General features: G+C 37.8%; 1 protein-coding gene across 3 annotated transcripts in view; it reads right to left on the bottom strand.

The window, feature by feature from the left end:
• ME1 (malic enzyme 1) overlaps nucleotides 1–19388 on the bottom strand; it is a 216514-nt gene extending 197126 nt beyond the window's left edge. For 2 of the 3 annotated variants that reach the window (XM_064360881.1, XM_064360883.1), the window contains exon 1: nucleotides 19274–19388. In XM_064360881.1, the coding sequence (XP_064216951.1) occupies nucleotides 19274–19351 (78 nt within the window). In that variant the 5' untranslated portion in view covers nucleotides 19352–19388. Of the gene's footprint in view, nucleotides 1–18668; nucleotides 18696–19273 lie in introns of those variants that run through there. The other variant, XM_064360882.1, reaches the window with a different exon arrangement.
• Nucleotides 19389–22268: the final 2880 nt, after the last annotated feature.

The following is a 22268-nucleotide window of genomic DNA, read 5'->3' as shown; positions in this document are numbered from 1 at the left end:
TTCTAGAATTGGCTGGGCACAATGGCTGACAGCTATAATCCTAGCACATTGGGAGGCTAAGGCAGGAGGATAGCTTGAGCCCAGGAGTTCCAAACCAGCCTAGGCAACAAAGGGAGACACTGGCTCCACAAAAAATAAAAATAAATGAGCCGGGCTTGGTGGTGCATGCCTGTGGTCCCAACTACTCAAGAGGCTGAGGTGGCAGCAAATGCAAAAGAACGGAAACCATAACAAACAGTCTCTCAGACCACAGTGCAATCAAGTTAGAACTCAGAATTCAGAAACCAACCCAGAACCGCACAGCTTCATGGAAAATGAACAACTTTCTCCTGAATGTAGACTTGATAAACACTGAAATGAAGGCAGAAATAAAGATGTTCTTCGAAACCAACGAGAACGAAGACACCACATACCAGAATCTCTGGGACACATTTAAAGCAGTCTCTAGAGGAAAATATATAGCAATAAGTGCCCACATGAGAAGAAAGGAGAGATCTAAAATTGACACCCTATCGTCAAAATTGAAAGAGCTAGAGGAGCAAGATCAAAAAAACTCAAAACCCAGCAGAAGACAAGAAATAACTAAGATCAAAGCAGAATTGAAGGAGATAGAGACATGAAAAACCCTACAAAAAATCAATAAATCCAGGAGCTGGTTTTTTGAAAAGATCAACAAAATAGACAGACCACTAGCCAGACTAATAAAAAAGAAAAGAGAGAATAACCAAATAGATGCAATAAAAAATGATAAAGGGGATATCACCACAGATTCCACAGAAATTCAAACCATCATCAGAGATTATTACAAGCAACTCTATGCACATAAACTAGAAAACCGGGAAGAAATGGATAAATTCCTGGACAGCTGCCTCCTCCCAAGCCTAAACCAGGAAGAAGTCGAAACCCTGAATAGACCAATAACAAGGTCTGAAGTCGAGGCAGCAATTAAGAGCCTACCACCCAAAAAAAGCCCAGGTCCAGATGGGTTCACAGCTTAATTCTACCAGACATACAAAGAGGAACTGGTACCATTCCTTCTGAAACTATTCCAAATAATCCAAAAAGAGGGAATCCTTCCCAAATCATTTTATGAGACCAACATCATCCTAATACCAAAACCCGGCAGAGACTCAACAAGAAAAGAAAACTACAGGCCAATATCCATGATGAACATAGATGCAAAAATCTTCAATAAAATACTGGCAAGCCGATTGCAACAGCACATCAAAAAGCTTATCCACCATGATCAAGTAGGATTCATCCCGGGGATGCAAGGCTGGTTCAATATACGCAAGTCTATAAATGTAATTCACCACATAAACAGAACCAAAGACAAAAACCACATGATTATCTCAATTGATGCAGAGAAGGCCTTCGACAAAATTCAACAGCCCTTTATGCTAAAAACTCTCAATAAACTAGGTATCGACGGAACGTATCTCAAAATAATAAAAGCTATTTACGACAAATCAACAGCCAATATCATACTGAATGGGCAAAAACTGGAAGCATTCCCTTTGAAATCTGGCACTAGACAAGGATGCCCTCTCTCACCACTTCTATTCAATATAGTATTGGAAGTTCTAGCCAGAGCAATCAGGCAAGAAAAGGAAATCAAGGGTATTCAATTAGGAAAGGAGGAAGTCAAATTGTCTCTATTTGCAGACGACATGATTGTATATCTAGAAGATCCCATCGTCTCAGCCCAAAATCTCCTGAAACTAATAAGCAACTTCAGCAAAGTCTCAGGATACAAAATCAATGTGCAAAAATCACAAGCATTCCTATACACCAATAACAGACTTAAAGACAGCCAAATCAAGAATGAACTGCCATTCACAATTGCTACAAAGAGAATAAAATACCTAGGAATACAACAAACAAGGAATGTAAAGGACCTGTTCAAGGAGAACTACAAACCACTGCTCAACGAAATAAGAGAGGACACAAACAGATGGAGATACATTCCATGTTCATGGTTAGGAAGAATCAATATCGTGAAAATGGCCATACTGTCCAAAGTAATTTACAGATTCAAAGCTATCCCCATCAAGCTACCAATGACCTTCTTCACAGAACTGGAAAAAACCACCTTAAACTTCATATGGAACCAAAAGAGAGCCCGCATAGCCAAGTCAACTCTAAGCAAAAAGAACAAAGCAGGAGGCATCACACTACTGGACATCAAACTATACTACAAGGCTACAGTAATCAAAACAGCATGGTACTGGTACCAAAACAGAGATATAGACCAATGGAACAGAACAGAGGCGTCAGAGGCGACACAACATATCTACAACCACCCGATCTTTGACAAACCTGACAAAAACAAGCAATGGGGAAAGGAATCACTGTTCAATAAGTGGTGTTGGGAAAACTGGCTAGCCATGTGCAGAAAGCAGAAACTCGACCCCTTCCTGACACCTTACACTAAAATTGACTCCAGATGGATTAAAGACTTAAACATAAGGCCTAACACCATAAAAACACTAGAAGGAAACCTAGGCAAAACCATTCAGGACATAGGCGTAGGCAAGGACTTTATGACCAAAACACCAAAAGCATTGGCAACAAAAGCCAAAATAGACAAATGGGACCTGATCAAACTCCACAGCTTCTGCATGGCGAAAGAAACAAGTCAATAGAGTGAATCGGCAACCAACAGAATGGGAAAAAATTTTTGCAGCCTACCCGTCTGACAAAGGGCTGATATCCAGAATTTACAACGAGCTAAAACAGATTTACAAGAAAAAAACAAACAAGCCCATTCAAAAATGGGTGAAGGATATGAACAGGTACTTTACAAAAGAAGACATACATGAGGCCAACAAACATATGAAAAAATGCTCATCATCACTGGTCATTAGGGAAATGCAAATCAAAACTACATTGAGATACCATCTCACGCCAGTTAGAATGGCGATCATTAAAAAATCTGGAGACAACAGATGCTGGAGAGGATGTGGAGAAATAGGAACACTTTTACACTGTTGGGACTGTAAGTTAGTTCAACCATTGTGGAAGACAGTATGGTGATTCCTCAAGGACCTAGAAATAGAAATTCCATTTGACCCAGCAATCCCATTACTGGGTATATATCCAAAGGATTATAAATCATTCTACTATAAGGACACATGCACACATATGTTCATTGCAGCACAGTTTACAATAGCAAAGACCTGGAACCAACCCAAATGCCCATCAATGATGGACTGGACAGGAAAAATGTGGCACATATACACCATGGAATATTATGCAGCCATCAAAAACGATGAGTTCGCGTCCTTTGTAGGGACATGGATGAACCTGGAAACCATCATTCTCAGCAAACTGACACAAGAACACAAAATCAAACACCACATGTTCTCACTCATAGGTGGGTGTTGAACAATGAGAACACATGGACACAGGGAGGGGAGCACTATACACTGGGGTCTGTTGAGGGGGAGTGGGGGGGACAGCGGGGGGGTGGGGAGTTGGGGAGGGATAGCATGGGGAGAAATGCCAGATATAGGTGAAGGGGAGGAAGGCAGCAAATCACACTGCCACGTATGCACCTATGCAACAACCTTGCATGATTTTCACATGTACCCCAAAACCTAAAATGCAATAAAAAAAAAAATTAAAAAAATAAAAATAAAAATAAAAATAAAAAAGAGGCTGAGGTGGGAAGATTGTTGATCTCGGGAGGTTGAGGTTGCAATGAGCCGAGATCACACCACTTGTAGTCTAGCCTGGGTAACACAATGAGACGCGGTCTTGGGGGGGGAAAAAAAAAACAACTAAAAAAAATTATTTTCCTTGTGGTATCCAACCTCATTTTTCCCAAAAATATCAGCCAGATGACATATGTATTTCCAAAGTAAAGTTTATATCAGTAAATAATCATATAAAAATAATTACTTTGAATACATTTAACTATACAAACAAATTCTTTAATATATTGTTGGTCTTAAATAATTGGTTTCTGTCCCTTAAAAGAGACCAACAATATATTAAACACAGCTTCTTTACAAAAAAATCATTTAGTTTCATTGCATAGCAATGAATTTTTACTCATATGTGATATAAAGTAATTTTAACCTGGTAGAGTAATAACTATAATAATATATCTAAAATATATTCAGCTAAGTCTTGGCCTTTGATACCCTAAAATTTACAGAAAAATATCACTTTACAATACCCCAAAATTATTTACATTTAATTACCAATTAATTTACACACAAAGTTGCAAATGTCTGTTTCTTCCTGTGTCCTTTGCCTATTCCTGAATAATGATCTCCTTCAAGGTATGATTCAGTCATAGAATGTTCCATACTTCATTGTTTCTGCTTACTGCTGTTTTACCCAGGTCTGGAAGATAGACACTATGCTATTAATATTTGTATGACAGCACCTAGTACAATGTCGGGATGGAGCAGGGCCTTAACAAATTTTAAATAAACAAATAAATGCATAAATATATTAATCTGAAACAACTTTTCAGTACTCTGTGGCTCAGTTCTGTGTAGTTCTATTTTGAATAACCAAATCATCAATTCAAATTTCAAATGAAGATTTATTTATGAAATAGTACAAAGAGTGCTACTTTAAAATCTCCCAAATAATAATTAAGTTTTCCATATATATGTTAGGAAATCATTTAATTTACTAATCCATTTAATATAAACAGGTTTTTTCATTGACTCTAAACCAGGCATTCAAGATCAACTTTGGTTTGACCAAAATATATATCTACATATCAGAATAAATGCCAGAATTTATGGGGATTCTTTTAAAGTACTTTCATCTTGACCAGGTTTCTCAATCTTGACACTAATGACATTTTAGGACCAACAATTACTTGTTGTAGGCAGCTATTCAGTAGATTTTTGGTATTTAATAGATTGCAATAATCCATACACTAGAAATTTAGATGCACACTTAACCAACAAATATGACTGAATAGCAACATAAGGCTGAAGGACATACCATTTGTCAAGTTTGAGTCACAAGTAGATATTACTTAACACTTGATTTTGAGAAAATATTTAAGGTGTTAAGGGGTAAATGGAGATTTGTTACAATTTTTGCATCTACTAAATAAGGCTAATCAACTATTTATTGAACACATAGTATATGTTATGTGTGTTTCATTGGATTGCTGGGAAGAAAAAATGAGACCTGGCATTTTCTCATCCTATGTAAATTTTAAAGTGTTATTAACGCTTATGTTATTAAGTTTAAATAAAGTCACTAATATGCACATGCTCAGTGAATACTGACTTTTATTCTTCACATTCCAGTACTGTCTGAAAGCCTCTGAGTTTAAGAATCAGTTTTCAGAGACCTAGGTCAGTGCTTTTGGTGAAGAACCAATTTAGCTCCCTATCAGAGGTTTTTAACCTAAGGTTCACAGACCTAATCACAGATCCTCACGGCATGGATGAGTAATTAAGGAGGACTGAACATGGACATCTTTTTCACGAACTCTATGAGATTTAGTATTTCCTTCCATTTTAAATGAAATCAACAAGAGACATATTAATAGTAGTTCCCGGCCAGGCACACTGACTCACGCCTATAATCCCAGCAGTTTGAGAGGCCAAGGCGGAAGGATCACTTGAGCCCAGGAGTTCAAGACCAGCCTGGGCAACACAGTGAGACCCCGTCCCCCAAACCATCTCTATAAAAAATAGAAAAAAAATAGCTGGGTGTGGTGGCATGCACCTGTAGTCCCAGCTACTCAGGAGGCAGAGGTAGGAGGATCTCTTTGGCCCTGGAAGTCAAAGCTGCAGTGAGCCAAGATCGTGCCACTGCACTTCAGGCTAGGTGACAGAGTGAGACCTGTCTCCAAAAAAAAAAAAAAAAAAAAAAAACCAGACACCTGTTTCGGTGTCTTTGTCATAACAGAAATAACAAATATTTTAATGTCATGTTACATCTGTGGCATATATCTTGAAATAGCATTCATGTTCTTCATTACTTTGAAATTACTGTAGCTTTAGATCTGCAATAAGGTTTTGTTTTGTTTTGCTTTGTTTAGAGACAGTCTATTGCTGAGGATAGAGAGTAGTAGTATAATCATAGCTCACTGCAGCCTTGAATTCCTGGGCTCAAGCAATCCTCTTGCCTTAGCTTCCTGAGTAGCTGGGACTATAGACATACACCACTATAGGCCTACACCACCACATCTGGCTTTTTTTTTTTTTTTTTGAGACAGGGTCTCACTGTGTTGCCCTGATTGATCTCAAATTCCTGTCCTCTGGCTTCAAGCAATCTTCCTCTTTCAGCTTCCCAAAGTGCTGGGATTACAGGCATGAGCCACTGTGCCTGACAAACTTTAATAACATGAACAGGCACACAAACTAGTCATGCAGACAACCTTCATACTGATCTCTTTAAAAAATATAACTTTACTTTAAAATGCCCATATTTAAATATAGTATCTTGCTATATAAGTCTTCAATAGAGGAATATATTTTGCAATACACATTTGTAAGATATACTTGTCAATATTTTGATATCTATATTTAATTACAAATGGTTTCCTTTGTAATTCTATGTATACATTTATTTAAAATCATTGCTTGAAGGAGTCCACAGACTTCATCAACTTTCCAACTTTTGTGTCTTTGGCACAAAATATGTTAAGGACTCTTGCAGAGAATTACGCGTTTCTTAAGGGATATATACCTCAGACATGATATTCCCAGAAACACCACAAGATGGCTTTCTTGCTTCAGATCCACTGTGGAGGTTTTAAGAAATGTTTTCTCTCTCCTTTTACAGTTGCTTTTTGGAAGGACAGTTTTCCTAAGAAACTGAACCTTCATATACATGAAGAGATTTATTATGGGAGAAATATTGTAATTGGCTCACATGATTATGGAGGCTGACAAGTCCAACGACCTGCAGCTAGCGAGCTAGACCCAAGAGAGCCAATGGTAATGGTGTAGATCCAGTCTGAAAGCCAGGAGGTTCAAGACCCAGGAAAAGCCCACATTTTAGTTGGAGTCCAAAGGCAGGAAAATATTGATGTCAGCTTCAGGACAGTCAGGCAGGAGAAGTTCCCTCTTACTCAGCTTTTTGGTCCTTCAACCGATTGGATGAAGCCCACTCACATTAGGGAGGGCAATCTGTTTTACTCAATTCAAATGTTCATCTCATCCAGAAACACCCTCACTGACACTATAAGAGTAATGTTGGAGCAAATGTCTGTGCACCCCATGGCTTAAGCAAGTTGACAGATAAAATTAATCATCACGTTCAGAGATATCATTGAGTGAATGTTTACAATGCATACAGGCACTACTCCAATGAAACAGTGGCTTGTTAGGTATGGTCAATAGTCTCATGAGGCTTATGACATAAAGAGCTTAATGAGATATTATATGAAAAGCTACACAAATAACTATAACAATTGTGATAAGTATAGGGAAAAGAAAAAAAAACTTAAGATAATTTAGGCAGTTAAAAAAGAAAGAGTTCACTGAGGAGTAATGTCAAAATGCAATCTGAAGGATGACTAGAAAGAGTAACAGTTGACCAGGTGAAAAGTTGGGGGTAGATGGAGAGGAAACAGCATGGACATAAAGCCTAATGCATAAAAGCTTAGCTTCCTAGGGAGAGGATAGGGAAGGAAACTGCACTGACTGTGAGAAAATGATAAAATATGAGCACTAGAAAGGCAGGTAGAAACCTGAGCAAGTTCTAGTTAACCAGGTAAGAAGTTTCAAACATTATTCTAAGAGTAATGGGAAGCCCCAGCACCTTTCCTATTTATTCCATTTCATAAAAATGTTGTGAGTGAGTTTAGCAATAGTCAACCTGCAATGTTTATCATTCACCACATTAAGGAACCAAGACACTAAGGGTAGCTCAGATTTAAAAAAAAAACAAAAGGTGGTGTGTAGAACAAATCTTCAGAACCAGTTTCAGACTACCAGGCAAATCATAGATGGTTCAACCTCATATCATGATTCTCAATCTGTTTTCAGTGTCTCTATAAAATTCACATACATACTCCCACCTGAAACATTTTTCTTTATAACATTATTTTCTATGTACCACACTAAGGGCATATCTGATTTATGCCCTGTATAAATAACATTTTAACTTATGAAAATTAATTTAAAAAATACTTCACACAATATCTCTACTATATAATAATATATATACTTCATACAATATCTCTAGTATATAATGAAAACACTGGTCACTGGCAACAGTAGTTGCCTCTAGGAAGGGGAACCAGCTAGCCCAGACACAGAAATGGCAGACAAACTTTTCACATTTTTGTATCTTCTTGTTTTTATACAATGAATCTATAAGACTATTTTAAAAATATTAAGAACCATTCCTCTCAATCTCCAAGAATATTATATTCATATTTAATATTTACATCGATTACATCTCAATCCTTTTGTTTCTGGTAGCTCTGGCTACAGTAGAGACTGTTAATTGCCTACCACAACATCTATTTCCCTCTTCCTTCCTACGAACAGAATACTAATATTATTTGGGGTGGCAATGCATTAAATAAAAGACATTTCCTGACTCCCCTATAGTTATATGTGGCCATATGATGGAGTTCTGAACAGTAAGTGGAAGTATGATGTGGGATGTGGGGAAGGCTATTTTGAAAGAGGAGACTCCACTGAAAAGCAGGCCTTCTTGTAATCCTCTCATTTCTTCCAGCAGCCATGTTGGATTGCATAGGTGGTTTGTTTTTTTTTTAAATGGAGTCTTGCTCTATTGCACAGGCTGACATGTAGTGGTGCAATCTAGGCTCACTGCAACCTTTACCTCCTGAGTTCAAGCGAGTCTCCTGTCTCAGCCTCCCAAGTAGCAGAGACAGGGTTTCACCATGTTGGCCAAGCTGTCCTCGAACTCCTGACTTCAAATATCAGCCTGCCTTGGCCTCCCAAAGTGCTGGGATTACAGGCATGAGCCACAGTGCCCGGCCTGTAGATGGTATCTTTAGACCTACATACTCAGGACCATGAAGTGATTGTGAAGATGACAGCAAAGCAATAGAGAAGCCTATGTTCCTGATGACTTTGTGGAGCCACCAAACACCTTATTTTAATTAAGCTCTATCTTAGTTAACTCACTGTTATTTTGCTTTTTTGTTATATATAGGAAAACCTAATCCTAAATGATATACTGGTCATCCTTACACTCATTAAGGAAAAGAGATTCTCCAACACACATTCAACAGCACATAAAAGAGGTTATTCTGCATTTATCTCACAAGGTAGGATGTTAACTACAGCAGTATCTGCAAGGTAAAACAGAATGTTACTTCAAACATTATCCCTGTTTCATCCATTCAACAAATGATTACAAAATACCTACTGCATTCGAATCCCCAAGAGCAATTGTGTTGAAAGACAAATCTATGATGCAAACCAGTATAACACTTCTTTCCACATCCACAAAGAATTTTTTTTTTTTTTTTTAAGGAGCAGAGAGCTAAATAGGCAAGAAAGAAGGTAGGGAAGAAAGAAAGAAGCTCCCCTGTATAGAGACAGGGAGGGGGCCCCAAAGCCAGAAGAGGGAATCACAAAGAAATTTTGAACCTCGTAATTTCTGTGCAATGTATTTTCTCCTCCACAGCACAAAGAAGGGCAGAAATAAGGTATGTAGAGATCAAAAAGGCAAAACTTTTTTCTAAATCCTTAAAACACAGAAATTTTATAAATTATATATAGAGTGTTTATCTTACATGAACCATTTCCACACAATAATCTTTATTATTAATATTGATTTGTATACCAAATATGTACCTAGTAAAATGGGGAAATTTTTGAGTATACATTTTAGAGCCAATTCCCTGATATTTTTCTTTTCTGAACTTAAAATCAAGTTAGACTGAGTTTCACACATTCATACCTTAAAAATAACAACCTAAGGGTCTGGTTCTGTGCAAATGGTGGCTACAGTATACTCTCCCAGTGAAACCAACAATAATCCTTGTATAGAATGCATTGAGCAGCTATTTAAAGACTGAAAAATAAATGGTAGCAGAAGAACTAATGAAGAAGATTAGAACCTAAAGTACCACAAAACCAGATTAAGTTTCCTGGCATTTTTTTCCTCCAATATGGCCTGACTTTTTTTTCTCTCCCTGCTGTAGTCCACTGGCCTGACTCAAAAGTAGCAGAAAATCTGGAAGTGCAACTGACTGTGTACAAAGAGTGCCAAGAGACCAAGAATCAGAAAGGGGACTCTTGGAAGGTCAGAGGAGGAAGAAAGAACATCCAGTATTCTTTTCCATCCTTTCTAGTCCCAACTCCCAGGTAATCCCACAGGGATGTCAGGAGTAATAACCACAACAGATGCCTAAAATTCTAAAGTAAGGGAATAATTCTTTTTATCAGAGGATATAAACCTGGTCTCAAAATCTTGGGTCAAATGCCTGTTGCACCTTTCTCTCCCTGTCTTCCAATCACATGACCTCAGATGCAAATACATCTGAAGGAAATACACAGCAGGGCAGGAAAACAAAGGTCCAGTTTTCTGGCCAGAGGACTGGAAAGAGGGTCCTCATGGAAACATAAAGTATCAGAGAGATGACAGAAAAAGGGAACTCATGAGAGCAATCCCATAAAGTTGTATATAAACTTATACATTCACCTTTGAGGTAAATGTGCATAGATCTGACCTTAAACAGCATACCAAAAGTTTTGAGAAGTAAACTATGGAGTAGACTACTGCATAGATCCCACACTATCCAATGGGTGGTACACATAGTGGACAAATCCAAATAAGCAGACTTTGAAAACCAAATTGACATCAGACCCACAGACCACAGGTGGGTCCAACTTGCAAAATTACCTAACCAGGTTGAGTGACCACTAAAGCTAAAAGGAACAGTATTCCCCTTAAGATTTAACCAACAGCTAGAATCTCATAATATGCAAATGTCCAGAATAGATTAAAAAATTACTAAACATAGAAAGAAACAGGAAAACGTTAACTTGGAAAATAAAAGATAAATAACCAAACACCAATCCTGAGACATCAGACCTTGAAATTTTTGTACAATGTACAAAGACTTAAAATCAGTTATTATAACCATGCCTAAAAACATAAAGGCAAATTCTTTTTAACTAAACGGAAAGAAAGTATTGACCAAGAAATAAAAGCTATACCAAATGGAACTTTTAGAACTTAAAAATACAATAATTATAATAAAATATTCATTGGATGGGCTCAGGAACAGAATTGAGATGAGAGTAGAAAGTGTCAGTGAACTTAAACCTGAATCATTAGAAATAAACCAGTTTGAAAAATAAAGAGAAAACAACTCCTTAAAAAAGTAGGCCTTTTGATACTATCATATAGTTACCTGAGGCTCAGAGCCTTAGGACAATATCAAAAGGCCTAACATTTGTTTCATCAGAGTCCCAGAAAGAGAGGAGAAAGAAAAAAATATTTGGAGAAATAATGGCTGAAAACATATCAAATTTGGTAAAAGACATATACTTACAGAATCAAGAAGCTCAGCAAATCCCAAGAAGATAAACCCAAAACCTCCAAACCCAGAAACATTATATGTAAAATTCTGAAAACTAAAAATAAAAAGAAAATACCATTAAAACATCCAGAGAAAACCAATGTATTGTAAACATATAAGAACTTGAATGACCTCAGATTTCTCATCAGGGAAAAGAAAGGGCAGGAGAGAGAGAAATGGCTTTTCTTAGGTCTTAAAGGGAAAGAACTGTCAACTCATTATTGTATAACTACTGAAAATAACTTAACAAATGAAGGTAAAATAAATTCTTAGAGGAAGAAAGACTAAGACAACTGGTTTCTGGCAAATCTGCTCTAAAAAAATGTTAGAGGACATTCTTTAAATGAAGGGAAGTGATATCCCAAAACAAACATGGAACATGAAGAATGAAACAAGAGCAACAGAAATTATCCTTTCCCTCTTAAACTCTTTAAAATACGTGTGACAGTTAAAAACAAAAGTTAGGGCCAGGCACAGTGGCCTAAGTCTGTAATCCCAGCACTTTGGCAGGCTGAGGTAGGCAGACACCTTGAACTCAGGAGTTTGACACCAGTCATGGTAACATGATGAAATCATGTCACTACAAAAAATATAAAAATTAGCCAGGAGTGGTAGCATGTGCCTGTAGTCTCAGATGCTCAGGAGGCTAAGGTGGGAGGATCACTTGAGCCAAGGAGGTCAAGGCTGCAGTCAGTCATGTTACCATTGCACTCCAGCCTGGAAGACAAAGCAAGACACTGTCTCAAAAACATAAATAAATAAAAAATAAAAGTTATAGGCCACACCAATAATACAAGCACTTTGGAAAGCCATGGTGGGAGGATTGCTTGAGCCCAGTAGTTTGAGACCAGCCTGGACAACATGGCAAAATGCTACCTCTACAAAAAAATACAAAAATTAGTCAGGCATGAGGGTGTGCACCTGGAGTTCCAGATACTCAAGAGGATGGACTGAGTCTAGGAGGTCGTGCCATTGTACTCCAGCCTAGATAACAGAGCAAGACTCTACCACATAAAAGAAGTTATAAATATTACATTGAATTATCATTCTAAAAATGTTTATGTAATACATATATAAAGATATAAGAAAATATAATACATATAACTACAACATAAATAGAGGAAAGTAATGAGACCTATATAATGGTAAGATTTCTATATTTCAATTGAAGTGGTAAAATTTTAACTTTAAGTTGACTGTGAAAAGTTCAGTATGTGTATTAAAATCACCAGAAAAAGTACTAAAAACAAGCTATACAAAGAAATATTGTCAAAAACTCACTGAATAAATCAAAATGGAATAATAAACATATTTAAGTAGGCAAGGTGTGGTGGCTCATGCCTGTAATCCCAGCACTTTGGAAGGCTGAGGCAGGCGGATCATGAGGTCAGGAGTTTGAGACCAGCCTGACCAACATGGTGAAACCCCATCTCTACTAAAAATACAAAAATTAGCTGGGTGTGGTGGCATGTGCCTGTAATCCAGGCTACACAGGAGGCTGAGGCAGGAGAATAGCTTGAATTCAGGAGGCGGAGGTTTTAGTGTGCTGAGATCATGCCACTGCACTCCAGCCTGGGTGATAGAGCAAGACTCAGTCTCAATTAAAAAAAAAAAAATTAAGCAATAAAAAATTAGATTGGAAAGAAGAAATAGAGGAATGAAAAGGAAACAGACACCTATGATAGAAATCTGTTTAACTCTCTGTGTATTAATAATTACATTAGATGTAAATGGTCTAAACACACAAATCAAAAGATAGAGATTGTCAGAAATTGGCAATGGCTACAAGTAAACCTGACTAATTAGATCATTACTGCTTCTCACCTACATGTTCCTATCAAAGTCTAAGAAATGTCAACCAAACAAAGCCAGGGAAAGTGCTATATTATGAAATTTTACCTAAATTACATAAGTATATTATTAGTTTGCTAGGGCTGCCACAACAAAGCACCACATACTGGGTGGCTTAAACAGGAATTTATTTTATTAAAGTTCTGGAAGATAGAAATCCAAGATCAAGGTGTTGGCAGGGTTGATTTTATTCTATGGCTTCTCTTCTGGACTTATTAGATGGTCATCTTAAGACTCTGAAAAGACAATTTAAATGTATTTTAATATATTCTAAGCTTAAAAGGCCAATGCCTAATATTATAATGGAAGTCTCAGAACTCCTTCAGCCTCTGGATCTCTAAGGTTTTTGTTTTGTTTTGCTTTGTTTTGTTTTTCTGAGACAAGGTCTCACTCTGTCATCTAGGCTGGAGTGCAGTGGGTGTGATCATGGCTCACTGTGGACTTCTGCCTCAGCTACACAAGTAACTGGGACTACAGGTGCACACCACCATGCCCAGTTTTTTGTATGTTTTTTTCTTTTTTGTAAGATGAGGTTTTGACATGTTTCCCAGTCTGGTCTTGAACTCCTGGGCTCAAGTAATCCTCCTACCCTGGCCTTCCAGGTGGCTCACATCTGGTATTACAGGTGTGAGCCCTCACACCTGGCCTCATAACAGAATTACTAACATTGGTATGAACACTGTATTAGTCTGTTCTCATGCTACTAATAAAGATATAGAAACACTGAGTAATTTATAAAGGCAGAGGCTTAATTGATTCGTAATTATAAAGTTCAGCATGGATGGGGCGGCCTCAGGAAACTTGCAATCATGGCAGGAGAAACAAACACATCCTCTTCACATGGTGGCAGGAAGAAGAAGGAGCAAAAGGGGGAAAAGCTTCTTATAAAACCATCAGATCTTGTGAGAACTTACTCCTACCACAAGAACAGAAGCATGGGGGTAACCACCCCCATGATTCAATTACCTCCCACTGGGTCCCTCCCATGACACATGGGGATTTTGGGAACTACAATTCAAGATGAGATGAGATTTGGGTAGAAACACAGACAAACCATATCGAACACACAAGTACTTTTGCTGATGTTCTTACTCAACCATAACCTGATTATTGAAAAAATAATACCAGTGTTTTTAAATCTAGGGTTTGTACATTAATACAAAGCTCTAGGAGTTACAGTCTCATGTTTTTAGAGAACATTATTCATTATTATATTACTTGACTTCCTACTATGGTTTCAATGTGTCGCCCAAAATTCATGTGTTGGAAATTTAATCTCCAATGCAACTGTGTTAAGAGGTGGGATCTTTATGAGGTGACTAGTGTTGTTAATGCAGGAGGGGGTTTGTTATTGTAAGCAAGAGTGGGTTCCTTATAAAAGCAAGTTCAGCCCTCTCTTGTTCTTTCTCACCCTCTGTCATCCCCTCTCTTGCCTTCCACCATGAGATGATGTAGCAAGAGGGACCTTCCCAGATGCTACATCACACAGCTAATTGGGAGAATTGGGACTTGGGCTCATTGCTTTTAGGCACAAAGTTTTAGAATGTCCATTCCTTTACATCACATTCTCCTCTACCTGTCAAAAGTTAGATGGAAATCAGAGCTAAAAAATGAAAAATCTCAAATACATTCCTCTCTTTGATATTTCTTAAACTCCATATCACCTTTCTCAAGAGTTATATCAAACTCATCTTTCTTATTACAGCACACATTTTGTTATTGGGATATTCTATACTGCTGCTGTTGTTTCAACTAAAGCAAAGTAACAGACATAGATAGAGGCATCTGGCTGTATATGGCTTTCACATAAGTGGGATTCTATCTTAAATAATAAATCAGTTTCTCTTGTTGCTGAGGCAACTCTAGAGAACTGTGATGGATGAAATTTTCCAAATAATTCATTTGGGTCTAGTTTACATTGAAGAAAAAGAGGTTTAAGGTACTTTTCCTTCATGGTCATGAAACTTATTTCTCTCTCTTTTCCTTACAACACACCCAACTAGATCTTGTCATTCCAGGAAGCAAACAGCAACAAAACCTCGTTTTTTAGATTTAAAAGTGAATAATGCTGACCCAAATTAACTTCGATACAGTACTATTTTCTATTGAAACATAACTCTTAAACATGACTTATACTGCACCAAACTGACTGAAATATGGAAGAGTGGTATCTTTTGGAGATGTACTTATGGGTCTTATTATTTAATCTTAAGACATAGAAACCATGTAAGCACAATTATGATAGAACTATCAATTAGTGTTTTCTACCATTGCAAAGGGAAATAAACTAACTGAGAAATAAAAAAAAATGATTATTATGTGTAGAATTTTAATTCTGAAGGGAAATTTATGAAATATTATTAGTCACATGAAAATTATTGAGAAAAAATTTAAAACACAACTCATCTATATCAGATGATATCCATGAAAATAAAAAACACTAACATGAAATTAGACACATTTTTATAAGACCGGCAAGGATAAGCATCTCAAAAATAGTTTGGGCTATGTACAGAAAAATATTAAATTTCCTAAACATGAGGTAGATTTACTTCCCCAATTGCTTTGATTAAATCCTATCTGGAATGATGCATATTTTAGTATAAACAAATAGTCTTAGAATCATACATAAATCATTATAACTGAAGATCCTAATTCTCTTAAGTTTTTTGAAAATTTTTGAATTCATATCACATCTACTGTTAACTTTGATTTTACCAAGATGAAGCACCACCCTTAGGTTATCTAGCAAGTAATTAAAATTTTATGAGATTATCAAGCTTAAACCAAATTCCAACTTTTCTGACTATATTCCAGCATACAATATAATGACATAGGAAGTCAACTAAACTTTAGATTTCAATGTGAATTTATTTTCACAAAATTATTTTAAAGAGGATAATGCCCAAACTATCACTTTAAACAGGTGAGTTCTGTTTAAAGACAAAAAAAAGACATGGCTCATTCATTCATTAAGTAAATATTTATTTAATGTCTACTGAGCAAAATACTGTTCTAAATGTTGTCACTCCTGCCCTATGACAATCAAAGAAATGAGAAAAAATATACAACTTATGGCCAGGTACAGTGGCTCACGCCTGTAATCCCAGCACTTTTGGAAGTCCTAGGCCAAGGCAGGCGGATCACTTGAGGTTGGGAGTTTAAGACCAGCCTGGCCAACATGGCAAAACCCTGTCTCTATCAAAATATAGAAATTAGCTGGGCGTGGTGGTGCATGCCTGTAATCTCAGCTACTCAGGAGGCTGAGGCATGAGAGTCATTTGAATCCAAGAGGTGGAGGTTGCAATGAACCGAGATCGCACCACTGCACTCCAGCCTGGGTGACAGAGCAAGACCTTGTCTCAAAAAAAAAAAAAAAAAAAGGAAAGAAAAAATACAACAAAATAAAAAAAACTATATAGTACAACTGAATACATAAAAACAGAGGTGTCAAATAATGATAATAAGACTAATATAACTAGGAAACGCTTCCTTAGAGAGATCATTATTAAATCAACTACGATATTATAATAGTAGAAATTACAAAAAGAAAAGAATTAAGAGATTCAGCAAATATATTTTAAGTGGGAGCCTATGTTGGGGAACTAATAAGATAAATTTGGAGAAGACAGTAAACCCAACTGACAGACTGATTTTACATTAAACATGACAGGAAATAATAACATACTATAAATGGTTAAACAATATAAGAGTAAAGTGAAGAAAATGCTAATTAATGAAGGTAAATCTTTTATACCTACATGTAGAATGAACTATATCAGTGGAAATAAAAGCAGCAAAACTGTTGCTGCAGCTACCCAAAGGTACAGTGATGAAGTTCTGTGTTAGCGTGGTTGAAAAAGATACGTGACAGGCTGGGTTGCTGGAACAAAGTAAAATCTACCATTAAGAGCCAAGGGTTATTAAAAAATAATTAAAAAAAAAAAAAACACTTCAAAACATTCTTGGGCTACTAGCAACTTAAAGGCCTAGAGGTCTTGAGTATATGACAAATGAAGAAAGTCCCATGGCTGCGGTTTCAATGATACATAGGAAATTCTGTTACTTCCATAAGGCACCAGACAACTAACCTAGAACTGAGTAAAACATTATTGCATTGATTGACTCAAAGTTGGTACACTGGACTGTGAATCCAATTTGATGTAATGCAGATAAAAAGTTCAATTATTACAAATTCAAAAATGTGCTTTTAACATATTAATGTTACATCTCATCTTTGTTGGAAGATCTTTGTGATACTATTACTCTGAAGTAGGAATTAATCCCTGATTCCTAGTAATCTTGTGAACAGGAGTCAAAAGAATTTTTATATCATAAATTCTTGACGTAATCATAGTAAAGGCAATAATTACTCTTGCTCAGTGATTGCCTATGCCATCTATACACTCTTAATAGACACTCTTGCCCCCAAGATGAGGAAAATCAAACAGGTTATACAACTCATGTAGTCCTTCTTAAGTGTCAACCCACAACTTGGTCATAAATTATAGCAGGCAGGTGACACATATAAGTCACAAATAGTTTTGTCACATCAAATTTTACTTTTGTTCTACTGAAAATAGGTGGCAAACCTGCAGAATAATAAAAGAGAATTTTAAAAATCAAACTAGCAATTAAATTTTTAAAGAAAGAAATAAGTAGGAATTATTTACAATTTCATAATGCTACATGACCACAGATAACACATAACTATAGAGATGTAAAAGTTGCCTGTCACCACAAAACACACAAAAAAACTCACACTAACTGTAACTTACTAAATAAATCATGTCTTTAAGCTATTAATATGATCAACAAATCATCAGGAACACCACCAGGAAAAAGCTGAGCTCCTGTTCTTAATGTAAAAAGCATGTCCACCAAAGAGACAACCAAAATAACTAAATGGACCTCTGTGCTGATGGCATTTTCAAAGTCCTGAATAAATAGGAAATGTCCAAAATGCGCGAGCGCGAACACACATACACACACACACACACACACACACACACACACACTCACTCACAAAAGGAACAATCCAGAGACAAACCTGGCTGTAAAATAACATCGTGGAAGCAAAATGATAAATTAGGAGGTATTTTTTATTTGAGACAGATCCCGAGTGTTTATAGTGCATCACCAGTGAAGGAAAATGAAGTCTTACCCAGATCCGAAAAGGAGTCTTTGAATAGGGTATACAATGAATTCCCCTTTAATAAAAAGAGAACAGGTCTAAACAAAATAAATTTTTAACTTGCAGAAGACCAAATTAAAAACAAAATAAAAAAAGAAGAAAGAAAAGAAATGGCTTTACCCACAGTCCCATGTCTGGGACAGAGCTCTTCTACCAGGCCATGCAAAGTGTCCAAGGCAGAGGCCACCCACCACGCATTCCCAGACTCTTAACCATGTCACTCTAGAAACCGAGAGGACTTGGATTTCCAGAGTGCTAACGTGATCTTACGGTACTCAATACATTTTTCTATCTGGGCAGGACCAGTAGAGCCACTTCTCGCCATATCAACCTCCAATAATTGCCACACTGTGTGCAACCAGTAAGTAGGTGGCACATGGAGACTGACCTGGCAGCCCGTCTGCTACCTTCACAAAAAACACTCCATTCACACACTTGGATACTACTTTCTTTGGCTGGGCTCTTGTTTTTGGAGAAAAATTGCCAAAAAGTATCCTAAACAAGTTACACCTTTACCTCTATCCTTAACCTGGGATGCCGAAGTGCAGAGGCACCAGCACCGCCCTGCCATCACTCTCGGTCCCCCACGCCGCGGCTGCTCATGGGGAACCGTCCCGGGGGAGCGGCGGAGGGCCGAGGCCATCGTTCAGTTCAGGGACCCGCAAAAGGGGCCTGACTCTGAGCGAGAGGGGTTGATAGGCGGCCAGGCGGGCCTGCAGATTTACCTTGTTGAGGTGAGGGTTCCGCGTCAGCAGGTAGCCGCGCTGGTGGGTGTGGCGGCGACGGGGGACTTTAGGCTCCATGGCTGGGGCTGGGTTCGGCAGCGGGGTCAGGCCGGGGCTGGCGGCACGCGTGGTGCAGGCGGCAGATGCTGCTGGGGCGCCGGCGCTGACTGCAGCTGCGGTGACGGCCGCACGGTGAAAGGCCCAGCAGCTGGGGGCGGGTGTGAGTGGCGAGAGGGGGTGGACGCGTCGGGAGGGGCCCGAGCGAAGCTGGTGTTCCCACAGGGCAGCCTACGAGAAGCGCTGAGTCATGGCAGGAGATCATCCGAGCCGGCGTCTGAGGAGGAGGAGGAAGAGCGAGGCCCTGGCAGCGCTGCTGGTGGCGGAGGGGGAGGCGGCCGGAGCCCTTGGTTCCATAGGGCCTCTGCCCACCATGGGCTTACGATCACCGCTGTGGTCGCCTCTCTCCATGTGGGCCTAAAGGGTGTGCCCTGGGTGGGTCCGCTGACCCCAGAGACCCAGGGTGGGAGTGGGGAGCGGGGAGCGTCAGGACAGGTTAACCCCCGCCCGCCTAGGAAGGCCGGAGAAGGTGCGAGAAGATGCCAGAAAGTGCGAACCTGAGCGGTTCAGACAGGGCTGGCGGCTGCGCAGACACCCAGGGGGACTACGGGACTGAAGGATTCATGAGACCCCGGGACTTGACAAAAGACCTCGACTGGCTGACGAGAATCAGACTCATCTCTCCCTTCTCATTAGCGTCTTCGAAGCTTTCTATCTACAGCCATCACCGCGCGGTCCAGGATGCCAGCCATGCCTGGGGCCCTGAGGCCTGAGGAAACCAACCTTGACCTGGAGGCCCGGGGAACTGGGAGGAAGCCCAGAGGGGAGCTCAGGCGCCACACCTGTCAGTTTCTGTAGATTTTCCACGGGAATTTTATTAGAATGCCATTAAAATAAGAGTCAAGGTGCTAGGGTGCAAAGGCCCAATGAACAGTCATTTTTATCTTGTATATCATTTTTCTGGGATTTCTAGAAACCTGATGTTCGAGAACCGCTGCTCTCTCTGAATAAGGGGTAAGCAGTCTTTCAGGGCTTCAGTTTCTTCTTTGGTTAAAAAAAAAAAGAGGGTAAATCAAATGATCTTTCAAAGGTGATATTTTTGTATTGTTTTATTGATATTTATGCTTGGAGGTTCATGGACTGGAGAAATAGTCACATCATACCAAAAGGAGTGTCTGGTTGATAAAAATAAATTAATAGCAACAGACACTAAAGCCTTCTGTGCCCCAGTTTCCTTTTCAGTTAAATAGGATTGCTAGTTTGTCTCATTCATCTCTGCATATTGATAATACAAAAAAATACTACTTGAGATTGATTATTTGCTGATTTTGTATCTCCATACACTAGACACACATCCAATCACAGTGTTTTAATTTCTAGTTATGTTACTTTAGCTTATCAGAAAGATTTCTTACAGTAATTATATTTTGTCCATATTTACATCCAGAAGCTTCTTTGACCTAGTCTGAATTATCTATAATTAGTTGTGTTTATAGAGAATATTTTCTAGGCACACAAAGCTCTTTTCAAAAAAGTCCTTGAAGTTAAATGACACCTTTCATTGTGAATTCTATACTCCATAAATACTTAATCCTACAACATCTAAGAAAAAAGTATACTTTACAAAACTCACTCTCCTGAATTAACAGAAGCACATTACAATTAGGGTGTTTTATGTAAGAGAAAACAGTTTAACAGCAGGCCTGGGAATTCAAGCTGCTTAAGAAGAAACAAAATGTTAGTACAACAGACCCTTATTATAATGAAGTACTTATTACATAAATTTAGATATATTACCTGTCTGTTCCTGTTTCTGAGATTTAATATTTACAGAAAGGAAAGGTGTTATAAGTACAGGGAGTAACCCACAAAGAGTATATGGCCTCTCCCTCAAAGGCAACATTACAAGGGGATTACAATATCCTGCCAGTAGTAGGTAAACATCTTTCATTTATATGTTTACTTTAATTATGTAAATAGCCTCAGTCATCTTGAATAATAACAGAAAAAGGCCTAGCTGAAGGAGTCATTTAGTACATTCATATGCAGTTCCAAGAATACTGAAAAGAACCTATTTTTCTACATAAATGTTAGCTAGAATATAAAAATTTTCAGTCTTTTTATAATAATCTTTTATAAGATTAGGTTTTATTTCCAAAAACATAGGAAAACGGATGCAGAGAAAGAAATTCCTGCTTTAATTTGCCTTGTAACAAATTGTGGTTGTGCTGTCACTCTGCACATAATTGGTAATGTTAAGAATGGGTATCATTTACAAGTTAAGGGAATAAAACCTATAAATTTCTGTTATATACAGGCGAGAATGCTATCAGTCAAAATCACATTTTTCTTTCCCAAGTTATAGTTTAGTATGTAAAGAGCTTTTACAACATTGAGTAAAATATGATTGTAATAGATACTCTGATCAAATGTTAGTTGAGATTGCAAGTATAGAAAATTCAGGAATATAGCACATACAGCAATTCAAATGTTTTACTTTCATGAGATTAAAAAAAATTAATAGAAAATGATGTATCTGTGATGATTTGTAATATTAAGTAAATGGTTCTGTATTCACATAAAAAGCACACTACAACTTCGAAATCGTGTGCATTTTAAAGCACATCTCAATTTAGACACCAAATTTTTATCAAGAATTTGATCTGTATTTCAATTTTATAAAGCTTACAGTTGCTATAGTAGACTCTTAGACCTAACTTGTTGCAAATACACCTTAAACTTTTCCAACAACTAAACTGAGTATCTGTTTTATATTTAAATTAAAATCAAATACAATTTGAAACTGAGTACCTCATTTGCACTGGCCACATTTCAAATGCTTAATAACATGCCAATGACCACTGAATTAGCACAAGGCTAATCCAATCCATTTGGGCCCTTAATTAAATGTTTTACATAAATAAAGGTCAAATATACA

The sequence above is a fragment of the Aotus nancymaae genome, unplaced genomic scaffold (assembly GCF_030222135.1).
Source record: "Aotus nancymaae isolate 86718 unplaced genomic scaffold, 86718_ANA_hifiasm-v0.15.2.pri h1tg000040l, whole genome shotgun sequence".
NCBI classification, from domain to species: domain Eukaryota; kingdom Metazoa; phylum Chordata; class Mammalia; order Primates; family Aotidae; genus Aotus; species Aotus nancymaae.
Note: the sequence above shows the minus strand (reverse complement) of the source record. Positions and strands in the feature narration are given on the sequence as shown.